The 16,185-nt window shown below is 39.9% G+C and overlaps 1 protein-coding gene across 2 annotated transcripts in view; it reads left to right on the top strand.

Moving 5' to 3' along the window:
• filip1l (filamin A interacting protein 1-like) overlaps positions 1-16,090 on the top strand; it is a 49,785-nt gene extending 33,695 nt beyond the window's left edge. For both annotated transcript variants that reach the window (XM_082155770.1, XM_082155769.1), the window contains 2 exons: positions 2,087-4,868; positions 15,619-16,090. In XM_082155770.1, coding sequence (XP_082011896.1) covers positions 2,087-4,868; positions 15,619-15,762 — 2,926 coding nt within the window. In that variant the 3' untranslated portion in view covers positions 15,763-16,090. The remainder of the gene's footprint in view (positions 1-2,086; positions 4,869-15,618) is intronic.
• Positions 16,091-16,185: the final 95 nt, after the last annotated feature.

Genomic DNA, 16,185 nt, shown 5'->3' with positions numbered 1-16,185 from the left:
ATTTGGCATACTGTTGAGTGTGTGTGTGTGTGTGTGTGTGTCCCAGAATGCACTGGCTTTAATCTTGCATACTGATTAGGACAGATAATATGGAAACTGCGATGCATTGATTGCATAAATCTATCATGCCAATAAATCACAGAGAAATGTCGCATGAGCTTTGAGCTTCTGAGGTGATCAGATTGGTAAATAAGACACAAGTGTTCGAACACTTGCATTTCTCTCCTGATGGATGATAATAAGTGAGCGTTCGCACAATAGCGCTTCAGTCTTACGCCGTTCAACTCTTTCATTTCCTTCTGTTAATAGCGAACCATAAATGTTTAATGAAGTCACAAAGAGACCAATGTCAGCGTAACACCACAGATATTTCCAGCATCTGTAGTGAGGACGGCCAGCTTGATGCTGTGTGAATGTTCAGCCTGTAAAACCTCATAGAGTAGAATTATGCCGTCTCAAGTCAAGTCACCTCTATTTATACAATAATGGGACAGTAATGCCTCAGATCGTGTCTGCTGTCCAGCACATCTAGGCGGAGATCGCGTCACAGGTTATGAAGGAACTCACTGGTGCCTTGCTTCATGTTCAGTAGGACACTGTGATTAAAATACTGTATTTTTAGAATCTGACTTTTATTTTCTATCGTCGTTCTGTTATTATTAAAATGATTTTCCATTACTTTTAAGTGGCTGAAGCCACGTATGAGTGACACACACTTCCATACGCCTCGTCCCACTGACATCATCCCAGTCCACTGCTGGTTAGAGCCTCTGAAAGAGGGTTTGTTTACATAGCCAGTAATGGCCTTTGGAGGAGGGGGAATTCCTTAAAATATAAAACCACTGAAGGAAGGTGGTGGTGTTCATGGGTGTGTTGGGGGGGATAGAGGAACCCCCTTATTAAGAGTCTTTTTCCACTTCCACTGTAGTGTAGTCAAAACACCCTCCACCGCCGCCGGCTTCAGGGAACAGGGAAGCTTTAGCCATCATGACCCTCTTTCTGCCCGACTGTAGACCTCTGGAACACACACTGCCCCACTTTTAGTCGACTGGACTTTACTTACAATCATGGCTTGACATTAACACCCGCCAACCTGCCAAGTGTGTGTGTATTTCAGCGGTGGCGTGTAGCGCAGTCACTCCTACTAGCCACTTTGGCGGGTTGAATTTGATATAATATACATTTTTCAGTTGTAGTCTTTTAAAAAGTCGTCTGAAGTAATAAACTAAGTGCAATGTAGTGTTGTCAAAAATCCCTAACCCTAACCCTACACACAATATCAGCTGCGCGTTCTCGCTCTCGCATCTTACACACAAACCCGCGTCCCTTTACTCACTCGTTTCATTTGTTCTGGATGAATATTGTTGGTGTTACAGGGCTTGAATTTCGGCGAGGGATTGCGCGTATTGAGCATTATTTTACTCCCGCAGATTTTGTGCTCACACCCAAAGTGTGCACACATAAAGACAAGTATTGGCTATATAAAACCAGTCAGTGTGTCAGGTCTTAAAGTGACAGCAGCCTAATACACCGGCTGACAAATTATGAGATAATATAAAAAATATCTATATGGCAGTTTTTCCCTTATGGTATCGATGTCAAAATTGTGGCCAGTGAAAATGCTGAGTGGCTAGTAACTTTGGAAAACCACAAGCCACAGTGGCTGGTAAGCAAAAAAAAATTATGTCAAGCCTTGCTTAAAATTATACCTCTATATATCCTCAAATGGAATGAACAAACATGGACACAGAGGTTCCCAGTTGAATACCAGTTCAGTTAACTTTCACATTAGGCTTATGTGTTTCTATATCTTTGTCGATGTCACCGACAGACGGCAACAGAGTCTTTGTCAGGTTTAGTCAGATCAGTCTGTTACTCTGTTAGCACTGAACTTGGTTCAAATATCATTTGTTGGGTCATGGAACGTCTGAGAAATGACGTACTGTAATCTGGTGATTATCCGTGTTGGTCGTGCAGTGTGAATCAACCTTTACAACAAATGTTTAAAATTATATGTTTTAAAAAATATATATTTTCTGAACGACTCATCTTAACAAACTTTTCATATTTTCTTCTCTGTTGCCAGATTGAAACTGCTCATTGATCAGGAAAAGACATACCAGGAGAGAAAGGAAGAAGAGAACACAAAGAAAGTCACAAGTCTAAAGGACGAACTAACCAAGCTAAAGTCCTTCGCTCTCCTGGTGGTCGACGAACAGCAGCGTCTCACAGAACAGCTGACCCAACAAACCACCAAAGTCCAGGAGCTCCAGAACACGGTCACGCACGCCCAAGACGAGCTGAGCTCCGCCCAAACCCGGTTGCAAGAAGAGGAGAATAAAGTGCACCGCTTGGAAGAGGAGTTACGCAACCAGGCCTGCCATTTCCACCAAGAGCAGGACGCCATGACAGCCAAACTGACCAATGAAGATGCCCAGAACCGACAGCTACGCCAGAAGCTCTCCGCTCTCAGCCGACAGTTAGACGAGCTCGAAGAAACCAACAAGACCCTCCATAGAGCAGAGGAGGAACTGCAGGAGATCCGGGATAAGATCAGCCGAGGGGAGTGTGGAAACTCCAGCCTCGTGGCGGAGGTGGAGGAGTTGAGGAAACGAGTGCTTGAAATGGAAGGGAAAGATGAGGAGTTGATCAAGATGGAGGATATGTGCAGGGATCTCCACCGAAAGCTGGAGAAGGAGTCGAGCCAGAGCTGTGGCTTAAAGGTGGAGGTGGACAAGCTGAATCACAGAATCATGGAGCTGGAGAAACTAGAGGACGCCTTTGGGAAGAGCAAGCAGGAGTGCAGTTCACTGAAAAGCAACCTGGAGAAAGAGCGAACCATGACTAAACACATGTCCAATGAACTTGATGTACTGAGAGTCCGAATCAAAGAGCTTGAGGCTACCGAAGTTCATATGGAGAAGATGGAGTTGACACTGAAAGAGGATCTGACTAAATTGAAGACACTGACCGTCATGCTGGTGGATGAGAGAAAGGCCATGGCCGAAAAGTTAAAGCTGATGGAGGACAAAGTGCAAAACAGCACTGGGAAACTTCAGGCAGAACAAGACAAAGTCAACACCGTCACTGAGAAACTGATCGAAGAGAGCAAGAAAGCTCTTCGCTCGAAGGCCGAACTGGAGGAGAAGATGTGTGTTGCCACTCGGGAGAGGGATGAGCTCAAAGCTAAGCTGAAAGCGGAAGAAGAGAAAAACGGTGATCTTCAGTCTAAAGTCAGCATGATGAAAAAGAGGCTTCAATCATTGGAAGCAGTGGAAAGAGAGTTATTGAGGAGCAAATCCAAAGAGGAGCCCTCGAAGAGCCCTGGTCCTTACCGCTACCAACAGGAGGACAACAAAGTGAAAGATTTGACCCAGGAAGTGGAACGCCTCAGGAGGAAGTTAAAGGAGATGAAGGTGGTTGAGGGTGACCTTTTGAAGACTGAAGATGAGTTTGAATCCCTGGAGAAGAGATACTCCAATGAGCAGGAGCGAGCAAAAGCCCTGATGGAGGAACTGGAGATGTCCAGGAACGAACTGTCCAAGTACCAGTTGGCTGAGAAAGAGGAGTCCAACCAAGAGCACATCTTATACAAGCGTCTGAAAGAGGAAGAGGCCAAATCTAGTCATCTCACTAGAGAGGTAGAAGCCCTGAAAGAGAAGATCCACGAGTACATGGGCACAGAGGAATCCATCTGCCGCTATAAAACAGACCACACGACCCTACAGAGAAAACTCACCCAGCAAGAGGTCAGGAATAAAGAGCTGGCCAGAGAGATGGAGAGTCTTACGCGAGAACTGGAGAGATACCGGCGCTTCAGCAAGAGCTTACGACCGGGAATGAACGGAAGACGTTTCTCAGATCTACAAGTCTCCACAAAGGAGGTCCAAACGGACCCAACGGACACCCTATCCCCGAATTACAGGAATCTTGCACCGCTGGAACGTGCCCTGGTCAACGGCAAGCTCTACGTGGAGAGCGATCCAGAGGACGAGGACAATTACAATGAGATCAACCTCACAAAATGCACTCCGTCGCTCATGAACAATGTCAACAACCTTAACAACAACATGAGAAGAGTAAGAGGCCCTTTCCTTAAGACTAGAGAAAGTCAGCACTCAATGAATGGCAAGATACAACCGAGGCAGAACGGGAATCATGTTCAGCAGGGGGACGTGGTCCTCACACACAGTCCTGGGCAACCTCTCCATATCAAAGTGACCCCTGATCTCGGGCACAACACAGCAACTCTTGAGATCACGAGTCCTACGACTGAAAGCGCCCAGTCCTTTACAAGCACGGCGGTTATCCCGACAAGTGGAGCTCCAAAACAGCGGATCACAATCCTCCAGAACTCCTTGATCTCACCCTCCAACAAGCCCAAGGGTTCTCCTCCTCCTCTTCCGGAGAGTCCCGGCACACCGGATCGATCCCTGTCTCCGCTCACCATGCCAGGCTATTCCCAAACTCTCTCACCCGAGTCCTGCGGATCGCTGACCCCGGAACGAGCCATGTCACCCATTCAGATCGTGTCCGTAACCACTGGATCCCCTGACCCAGGAGAGTTCGCTGGATCTAATCCCGTATTCCGCGTGAGCCCGGAAAGGCAGAACAGCTGGCAAATACAGAGGTCCAACAGCTCAGGTCCAAACGTCATTACCAGTGATGACAACAAAATCCATATTCACTTAGGGAGCCCCTACATTCAAGCCGTGAACACCTCAGGCAAACCCGTCAGCCCCTATTACTCCCTCGGGCCGGAGCAAAGGATCCCAGTGCTGTCCAACGCCAAAGCCAACAACAAAATCACAAGCAGCATCGTGATAAAACCCACATCCAGTCCCATCTCACGGCCCTCACAAATTACAGTAAGTAATATCTGTGACTGACCCGAACCGGCTAGTGTTTGATTAGTGACTGTAGAAGAGTGTGTCCCTTGATCGTCCGTCGACCCCTGACCCCCGTCATCTACTGCTCCTACAATCCCTCAAATCCGGTGTTCTTGACTGCAATAACTTGACTGGCTAACCAGTGCAACTCTAGTTCCTTTTGTTGGTTTGATTTGTTTGTTTGATTTGTTTGTTTCTAATAATGTGATGTTTATGTGCATGATATGTAAAACGAAAGCAGAGAAAACCACACATAACGAGAACACGAGCACTTGTGCTTTTTCACTTCACTTTTTCACAGGTTAAGTGCACTTACTGTTTTTGCTAGACAGCAAATTATCCTGTACCATTAAAGTTCACTGACTGATGTACAATCGCATTTTTGGTTTGTTTTTCATTTTCCTCTTACATTTTATGTTGGGTTTCTGTTAATAATTGAGGTAACACTTTACAATAAGGTTCATTAGTTAACATGAACTAAGAATGAACAATACTACTACAGCATTTATTAATATTAATTTCAATATTTACTAATACATTATTAAAATCAAAGGTTGTATTGAACTAACATTAACAAAGATTAATAAATACTGTAACAAATGTATTGCTCATTGTTAGTTCATATTAGTTTATACATTAACTAATGTTAACTAATGAACCTTATTGTAAAGTGTTACCATAATTAAAATTAGAATGTTAACAATAGATTAATTTACTATTATTTTACGTATTTGATGCCTTCTGATGAGGAACACATGCACACATTCATCATGTAATATTGCATGATTTCATTTATCAGATGCTCTTTTTCAGACAACATTTAACCATTAATAAGACATTTAGGGCCAGATTTACTAAACAGGGCAAAGCGCCGATGGGAGTGTAAAGTTCTGCGATGATCTACTGACGACACAAATTAAAGAACTGAAATGTTTCCATAATGACCAACACAATCTACCAAGAGCAGCACAGATTAGCGTCTGGTTTAAGACATGCTTTTTTGGGCGGTAAATAATGGCGTAAATCCCAGTAAACTGACGAGCACAAACCTCCGTAAAACACCTTGCGTGATTCATTTAAATACTCTCATAAATACTGCGTCTGAAAGGGAAACTCCTACAAATGCATATGCAGTAATATCAGCCGCAGAAATAACCCTGTCCTCGCTTTCTCAGCGCTAATGTTTCACTGCGTGTCTTTAGTAAATCCTGACTGTAGTTTAACGCCTAAAGAGGGTTTGCGTATCATTCCTATTTTGCACCCGACGCACAGCAGACTTTCCCCTCCACAGACGCACGTCGGTAAATTAGGGAATGAACTTGCGCTCCCGGGGGCGGTTCAGCGCAAAGAGGAGGTGTGTTCCGGCGCAAACATTCCCTGGTGCTATTTTGCAGTTCCAGAAAACAATTCCGCCAGGAGAAATCTAGTCTAAAGTCAGTGGCGCGTTATTCAGATGCTGTTTTAAGAGCGCATGCTTGGCCATAATGTGGCGTTTGCACAACACACACACACACTTTGCTTCTCTCATCTACACAGACGCAGAAGTTGATATTTTTGCAAACCATACATTATTACAAGGAAAAATATTCCACACGAGGGAAATCATTGTTGTGTCCATGAAGATAGGCATAAATCTAGCTTACACATTTACCCAAATTATCATACGCCTGTTTAACCGAAGCTAATGTGGGTGTGTTTCTCCATCCCCAATGTCACTTCTCTGTGTTTTACGACCCTGACGAGAACGTCGGTCTCCTCGGCTGTGAACCGCTCCTGGCGTGCGTCTGGCAAATCCGCCGTTACAATATCAATCCGCCATGGAACAAGCGCGCCTGCTCTTAAAGGGAATGTGAGATGATGCTCTGATTGGTTTATTGCACGTTACGCCCAAACCACACCTATGAGTAATGAAGCTACTTCACACCAACACATTTTAGATTTGCGTCGGAGAGTCATTTATCCCGCCGGTATAATAGCAACAGCGCCCGAGATCCGCCCACAAAGTTACTTGCGTTTCGCGCTTGATACTTGCGTTTCAGATTGTTAAAATAGGGCCCTGATAGTAAATCTGGCCCATAGTATTACATTTATAAAGTAAATAATACCTCTGATGAGTGAGAAAATGAGTTTGAGAAGGTCTGCATGAGTTGAGTGGGTTGTCTGGCCGGTCCACCGCCATCATTCGCTCTCACTGAGGGAATCTACAGTCTTCTGCAGTGATATCATGGAAAAGTCTGACCGTCTGCATGGTCTTTTGCTGCCGCATGAGATTCGACTCCGAGGAAAAACAACATTAAAGCTCTGCAGTGTGTAGAACGTTAAAGCATTAACTTGATGAGTTTGCATGCACTGGTCAAAAAAGTTTTGGCAGAAGTATTTTGAAAGGAAATATCTGTCAAACGGACTGGTACGTTACAGCATAATATATGTGTTCTTTTTAATGAATCGGCTCACACACATGAGGACTATATCAAGCGTTAAATTGATTCAGGCTGGAATCTGTGCCGTCTGGAGTGTGTATCCTCTGCTAGTCTGGCTAAACACACTTCTGTTCATGAAGGGCTCGAGAACAGCTGTGATCATGAGCCGAGACGATGTCTCATCAGCCCTGTTAGTGAATCACACACACACACACACACACACTCATTCAGCTCGAATCCATGATGCTGAGAAACACAAGTGAGACGATGCATGATCATCTTCATAAGAGGTGCTTTTCATTTGATTCGATAATTCAACGCTGCAAAAAATAATTTTTCTTACTGGTCTTGTTTTCTAAAACATCTAAACATAATCTTCACAAGATTTCTCTGAAATCAAGACGGAAATGCGTGTTATTTTCCTTCTTCGGTAAAAGTATCTTGGTAAGAATACGATTTTTTGCAGTGAGTTTATGGCTGATATAGTGCATTAATACACAGACCAGATACACACGATTACACTGCAAAACATCACGTTCCTCCTCAGTGTTTCTGTCTCGTTTTCCAGAACAAACATCTAAACATTCAAGTCAAGTCAAGTAGCCTATATTTGTATAGCGCTTTTCACAATACAGATTGTATCAAAGCAGCTTCACAGTATTCAATTAAAATAATACAACAAGGTTTGTTTCAAGTGGAATTTATTGATTGATAAAATTAAATTAAATATCCCCAAAATATAAACATTCTTAGATAGATTTACTGGAGATGTTTTCTAACAAATGGACCAAAATGAAGTGAGTTTGTGCTTAAAACGAAAACAAATATCTGTCAATTTGGTAAGAAAAATAAACTTAATTCAAAAGGAAAACAAGATTATTTTTCTGACCCCATTTACAGATTTTTGTTCTTGTTTTAAAGCACAAACTCACTTCATTTCGATAGATTTGTCAGAAAATGCCTGATTTAAGAATGTTTAGATGTTTGTTCTGGAAAACAGGACAGAAACACTGGAGAAGAACATCATTATTTGCAGTGAAACCTGTGAAAAAAACAGTTAAACGTCTGAACGGTGGATTAGCAGTTCTTAAACCGGTTTAGCCGATCTTTAAGCATCAAACCTGATGTCCAGCTCAGATCAGATCTCCTCAGGAAAGAAACTTGAGTGAAGGAAAGCGTTAAACACTAAAACTGAGTTCCTCAGCAGAAGAGCGCGAGTGTTCAGAGGCGGGTCTGAGGCCCAAACAAAAGCCTTGTTTAGTTTCTATGGCGACAGTGGAGAGAGACGCGGGAGGACACGTTTAATTAGCGCTCATTACGTGATTCTCTGACTCCAGCCGTGTGTGTTTCTGCTGTTACTCGAGCCCAACACAGCCTGACCCACATATCTACATTTCTCATGTCTGACGTAAACCTTCAGGCTTTGGGTTGGTTTCGGAGAGCTCAGTTAGAGACTTCACACACACTTTACATGCACAACTTTTGTTTCAGTCGCACTGAATTAATTCTGATTGATGAATCTGAACGTAGTGTTTACATGAACACTAAACATGTGATCGGGTTGATGTGTGTGTTTATATGTCACAAGCTTCACATCAGAATAGATGTTTTTGACATGCACTCACTGCACAAATATACAGAGTCTGCGCATAATAACTATTCTCCTACAGTTCTTTATTTGTTTTAAACAGCAGACTTAATGCATTTCTGGTCATAATTTGGAGATAATGATCATGTGAGCCGTTGTACCGCTGCTTATATTGATCACACAGTAAAAATGCCCAAAACCAGTGGTGAGTGGATGAGAGTCTGAAGCCAGCACTGGTGGGCCGTTGTCCTGCTCCACTTCACACACGCAGAAGAGGAGGATTATAGGAGGACGAGACACTCGTTTATACCACACTTTATTCATCAGGAGGAACAGCTCGTTCAGCGCGTCATTACGCTATTTCTACATCATTACGCTATTTCTACATCATTACGCTATTTCTACATCATTACGCTATTTCTACGTCATTACGCTATTTCTACATCATTACGCTATTTCTATGTCATTACGCTATTTCTTCATCATTGCGCTATTTCTACATCATTACGCTATTTCTACGTCATTACGTTATTTCTACGTCATTACGCTATTTCTACGTCATTACGCTATTTCTTCATCATTACGCTATTTCTACGTCATTACGTTATTTCTACATCATTACGCTATTTCTACATCATTACGCTATTTCTTCATCATTACGCTATTTCTTCATCATTACGCTATTTCTACGTCATTACGTTATTTCTACATCATTACGCTATTTCTACATCATTACGCTATTTCTACGTCATTACGCTATTTCAACATCATTACGCTATTTCTACGTCATTACGCTATTTCTACGTCATTACGCTATTTCTTCATCATTACGCTATTTCTACGTCATTACGCTATTTCTACGTCATTACGCTATTTCTACGTCATTACACTATTTCTACATCATTACGCTATTTCTACATCATTACGCTATTTCTAAATCATTACGCTATTTCTTCATCATTACGCTATTTCTACGTCATTACGTTATTTCTACGTCATTACGCTATTTCTACATCATTACGATATTTCTACGTCATTACGTTATTTCTACGTCATTACGCTATTTCTACATCATTACGCTATTTCTACATCATTACGCTATTTCTACGTCATTACGCTATTTCTACATCATTACGCTATTTCTATGTCATTACGCTATTTCTTCATCATTGCGCTATTTCTACATCATTACGCTATTTCTACGTCATTACGTTATTTCTACGTCATTACGCTATTTCTACGTCATTACGCTATTTCTTCATCATTACGCTATTTCTACGTCATTACGTTATTTCTACATCATTACGCTATTTCTACATCATTACGCTATTTCTTCATCATTACGCTATTTCTTCATCATTACGCTATTTCTTCATCATTACGCTATTTCTACGTCATTACGTTATTTCTACATCATTACGCTATTTCTACATCATTACGCTATTTCTACGTCATTACGCTATTTCTACGTCATTACACTATTTCTACATCATTACGCTATTTCTACATCATTACGCTATTTCTAAATCATTACGCTATTTCTTCATCATTACGCTATTTCTACGTCATTACGTTATTTCTACGTCATTACGCTATTTCTACATCATTACGATATTTCTACGTCATTACGTTATTTCTACGTCATTACGCTATTTCTACATCATTACGCTATTTCTACGTCATTACGCTATTTCTACATCATTACGCCATTTCTACGTCATTGCGCTATTTCTACATCATTACGCTATTTCTACGTCATTACGCTATTTCTTCATCATTACGCTATTTCTACGTAATTACGCTATTTCTACGTCATTACGTTATTTCTACGTCATTACGCTATTTCTACATCATTATGCTATTTCTTCATCATTACGCTATTTCTACATCATTACGCTATTTCTTCATCATTACGCTATTTCTACATCATTACGCTATTTCTTCATCATTACGCTATTTCTACATCATTACGCTATTTCTATATCATTACGCTATTTCTTCATCATTACGCTATTTCTTCATCATTACGTTATTTCTACGTCATTACGCTATTTCTACATCATTACGCTATTTCTACATCATTACGCTATTTCTTCATCATTACGCTATTTCTACATCATTACGCTATTTCTTCATCATTACGTTATTTCTACATCATTACGCTATCATCATTACGCTATTTCTACGTCATTACGCTATTTCTACGTCATTACGCTATTTCTACGTCATTACGCTATTTCTACGTCATTACGCTATTTCTACATCATTACGCTATTTCTTCATCATTACGCTATTTCTACATCATTACGCTATTTCTTCATCATTACGCTATTTCTACATCATTACGCTATTTCTTCATCATTACGCTATTTCTACATCATTACGCTATTTCTATATCATTACGCTATTTCTTCATCATTACGCTATTTCTTCATCATTACGTTATTTCTACGTCATTACGCTATTTCTACATCATTACGCTATTTCTACATCATTACGCTATTTCTTCATCATTACGCTATTTCTACATCATTACGCTATTTCTTCATCATTACGTTATTTCTACATCATTACGCTATCATCATTACGCTATTTCTACGTCATTACGCTATTTCTACGTCATTACGCTATTTCTACATCATTACGTTATTTCTACGTCATTACACTATTTCTACATCATTACGCTATTTCTACATCATTACGCTATCATCATTACGCTATTTCTACGTCATTACGCTATTTCTTCATCATTACGTTATTTCTACGTCATTACACTATTTCTACATCATTACGCTATTTCTACATCATTACGCTATCATCATTACGCTATTTCTACGTCATTACACTATTTCTACGTCATTACGCTATTTCTACATCATTACGTTATTTCTACGTCATTGCACTATTTCTTCATCATTACGTAATTTCTACATCATTACGTTATTTCTACATCATTACGTTATTTCTACATCAATACGCTATTTCTACATCATTACGCTATTTCTACGTCATTACACTATTTCTACGTCATTGCACTATTTCTTCATCATTACGTTATTTCTACATCATTACACTATTTCTACATCATTACGCTATTTCTACATCATTACGTTATTTCTACATCAATACGCTATTTCTACATCATTACGCTATTTCTACATCATTACACTATTTCTACGTCATTGCACTATTTCTTCATCATTACGTTATTTCTACATCATTACGTTATTTCTACATCATTACGCTATTTCTACGTCATTACGCTATTTCTACATCATTACGCTATTTCTACATCATTACGCTATTTCTACATCATTACGCTATTTCTACATCATTACGCTATCATCATTACGCTATTTCTACGTCATTACGCTATTTCTACATCATTACGTTATTTCTACATCATTACGTTATTTCTACGTCATTACACTATTTCTACATCATTACGCTATTTCTACATCATTACGCTATCATCATTACGCTATTTCTACGTCATTACGCTATTTCTTCATCATTACGTTATTTCTACGTCATTACACTATTTCTACATCATTACGCTATTTCTACATCATTACGCTATCATCATTACGCTATTTCTACGTCATTACACTATTTCTACGTCATTACGCTATTTCTACATCATTACGTTATTTCTACGTCATTGCACTATTTCTTCATCATTACGTAATTTCTACATCATTACGTTATTTCTACATCATTACGTTATTTCTACATCAATACGCTATTTCTACATCATTACGCTATTTCTACGTCATTACACTATTTCTACGTCATTGCACTATTTCTTCATCATTACGTTATTTCTACATCATTACACTATTTCTACATCATTACGTTATTTCTACATCAATACGCTATTTCTACATCATTACGCTATTTCTACATCATTACACTATTTCTACATCATTACGCTATTTCTACATCATTACGTTATTTCTACATCATTACGTTATTTCTACATCAATACGCTATTTCTACATCATTACGCTATTTCTACGTCATTGCACTATTTCTTCATCATTACGTTATTTCTACATCATTACGTTATTTCTACATCATTACGCTATTTCTACGTCATTACGCTATTTCTACATCGTTACGCTATTTCTACATCATTACGCTATTTCTACATCATTATGCTATTTCTACATCATTACGTTATTTCTACATCAATACGCTATTTCTACATCATTACGCTATTTCTACGTCATTGCACTATTTCTTCATCATTACGTTATTTCTACATCATTACGTTATTTCTACATCATTACGCTATTTCTACATCATTACGCTATTTCTACATCATTATGCTATTTCTACATCATTACGCTATTTCTACATCATTACGCTATTTCTACGTCATTATGCTATTTCTACTTCATCACACATGCGCAGTCCTTTCAGTTTTGGTTTTCAATCCGATCAAGTGTTTACATGTTCTCTCGATTGGATTAGAAAAGGAATAAACTCCCCTTTCAATCCGATCGAAATTTCATTCTGATCGAGCTCAATCAGATTCAGTGCGATTGAGCCGTCAAATCCATTACTAACGGATATTTTGGTTGCATGTAAACGTAGCCTGACTGATTCTGGATCGAGTGTGAGGCCTGATGATTCCTGAACTCTCTGGAAGAGCGATTGTGCTGATTGTGCAGGAATGAGATCCGTCACACAAACCTCACAGACGACTGAAGAAACACACACACACACACACACACACACACACACACACACACACACACACACACACACACACACACACACACACACACACACACACACACACACACACACACACACTCTCTCTCTCTCTCTCTCTCAAACACTAGAAAACATCTCACACACACTCGCTCTCTCTCTCTCTCTGTCTCTCTCTCTCTTAAACACTAGAAAACATCTCACACACACACACACACACACACACACACACACACACACACACACACACACACACACACACACACACACACACACACACACACACACACACACACTCTCTCTCTCTCTCTCTCTCTCTCTCTCTCTGTCTCTCTCTCTCTTAAACACTAGAAAACATCTCACACACACACACACACACACACACACACACACACTCTCTCTCTCTCTCTCTCTCTCTCTCTCTCTCTTAAACACTAGAAAACATCTCACACACACACACACACACACACACACACACACACTCTCTCTCTCTCTCTCTCTCTCTCTCTGTGTCTCTCTCTCTTAAACACTAGAAAACATCTCACACACACACACACACACACACACACACACACACACACACACACACACACACACACACTCTCTCTCTCTCTCTCTCTCTCTCTCTCTCTCTCGCTCTCTCTATCTCTCTCTCTCTGTGTCTCTCTCTCTTAAACACTAGAAAACATCTCACACACATGCCTCATTCTCCCTTCACAGAGTGTGTTCGATGTTCTCTGCTATAACTGGGGTTTTTTTATGGAGGAAAAAATGAAATGACAAGTTAACCATTTCCCTGCTAAGACAGAAAGGCATGAGGTGTGTGTGTGTACAGTGTGACTGACAGCGCCATCTTCTGGTCATCTCAACACATCACACATCTGTATAATCTCTCATTTCCAGAACAACAAAGACACCTTCTAAAGGTCCGTTCACACCAAGAACGATAACTATAATGAGAACTATAATGAGAACTATATTAGTGTGTCACCAGCGCACAGTATTGTTTTGTTTATTGTTTACTGTCACTTTAAATGCTCGAGGATGGATTCTGATTGGCTGTCAGTGTTTTTATTGTTCATCGGCTGCATAAAAAGTGATTTCAACGATATTGTTTCTCTGTGCCGTTATTGTTATAGTTGTGGTTTGGACTTTTAGAGCTATATCTCTATGAACGGGCCTTAAGGATGGTTTGCTAACGTTCCCATTAAATTATGAAAACGCTATTTCTAAATAAATATACATAAAACATTAAGTTTTTTTTGCTTATGTGATTGTTAAGAAAAACAATCCATTTTATAATTCTGAGAACGTTACTTTTGAATGTTCCGAAACAAGTAGTAACATTTAAAAACGTCAGACAAACGTTTCAGAAAACAGTTCCATGAACAATGTTTGGTAACACTTTATTTTACAGTGTCCTTGTTACATACATGTACTTACCATAGTAATAACAGTGAATTATGCATAATTACATGCAACTATCCCTCAACCAAACCCTAATCCTACCCTAACCCTATAATAAGTACATGTAGTTGCTTAATATTACTCAGTACTTAAATATATAATTACACTGTAACTCTGAAGGAACGTTTGTTCATAGCTCAGCACATCTACTCATATCTACTACTTTTATTTTATTTTATATTTGATCGAGTCTCTAAATTCTGACCGACCTGTTTCTGGGTGTGTGTTCTCGAGCTCCAAACGCTGTTGTGTGAATGAACGGCCGGAACACATTAAACGTTTCTGTTTTCTGTGAGAACAGAGTGTGTTAGCGGACCCTAAGTTAATAACTAATGATCTTTGCAACGCAAGTGAATCAATCAAAACTAACTTTATCTGGACAATAACTTTATTCTAGATCTGCTGTAAAGCCTAAACACTCTCTGTTACTGTAAGCTCCTATTATCACTGTAAAGCTGCTGTGAAACGATCTATATTGTTAAAGCGCTGAATAAATGAAGGAGACTTGACTTGACTTGAACTCTCTGTTTCTCAGATGCCTCTGGAATCATTCCGGCGTCCTGGACCGACCAGGATTCCCAAACCCAAAGGATCGGCCAACGCCCAAACCCCACTGAACCCTGGGAAATGTGTGTCTAATAACAACCTCAACATGATGAACCAACCTGCCAAATCATGAGTGACACGACCGAGAGGACGGATGTTTCATGCTTATCGTCTTTCATTTTAGTTGATCACTTTTGGTGCCGTAACGAGACTTCTTAACATATTCAGAAGTAGAGAGAAGACACTGTGATAAACTCATCCTGACCATCGCTAATCTTTCACTTTATGGTGCTTCACTTTGCTCTTTTCTGTTTTTTTTTTGGACAAAACTCATTTATTGTATTTATCAAGTTGGTAGTAATCGCTGTTACGGTTTTGATTCCGTCAATGTGTAGATGCACTTGGCATATATGGAGTATTTTTGATGTCTTGATGTTAATAAAGACTTTTTATATCTTGCACATCAGATTAAGTCACAATTATTGATTGGTTATGATTATTACACTATTATAAATGAAATACTCACACAGTCTGGTCGATCCAGAGCTTCTACAGC

This window comes from Leuciscus leuciscus, assembly GCF_965113295.1.
Source record: "Leuciscus leuciscus genome assembly, chromosome: 23".
Taxonomy (NCBI): Eukaryota; Metazoa; Chordata; class Actinopteri; order Cypriniformes; family Leuciscidae; genus Leuciscus; species Leuciscus leuciscus.
Note: the sequence above shows the minus strand (reverse complement) of the source record. Positions and strands in the feature narration are given on the sequence as shown.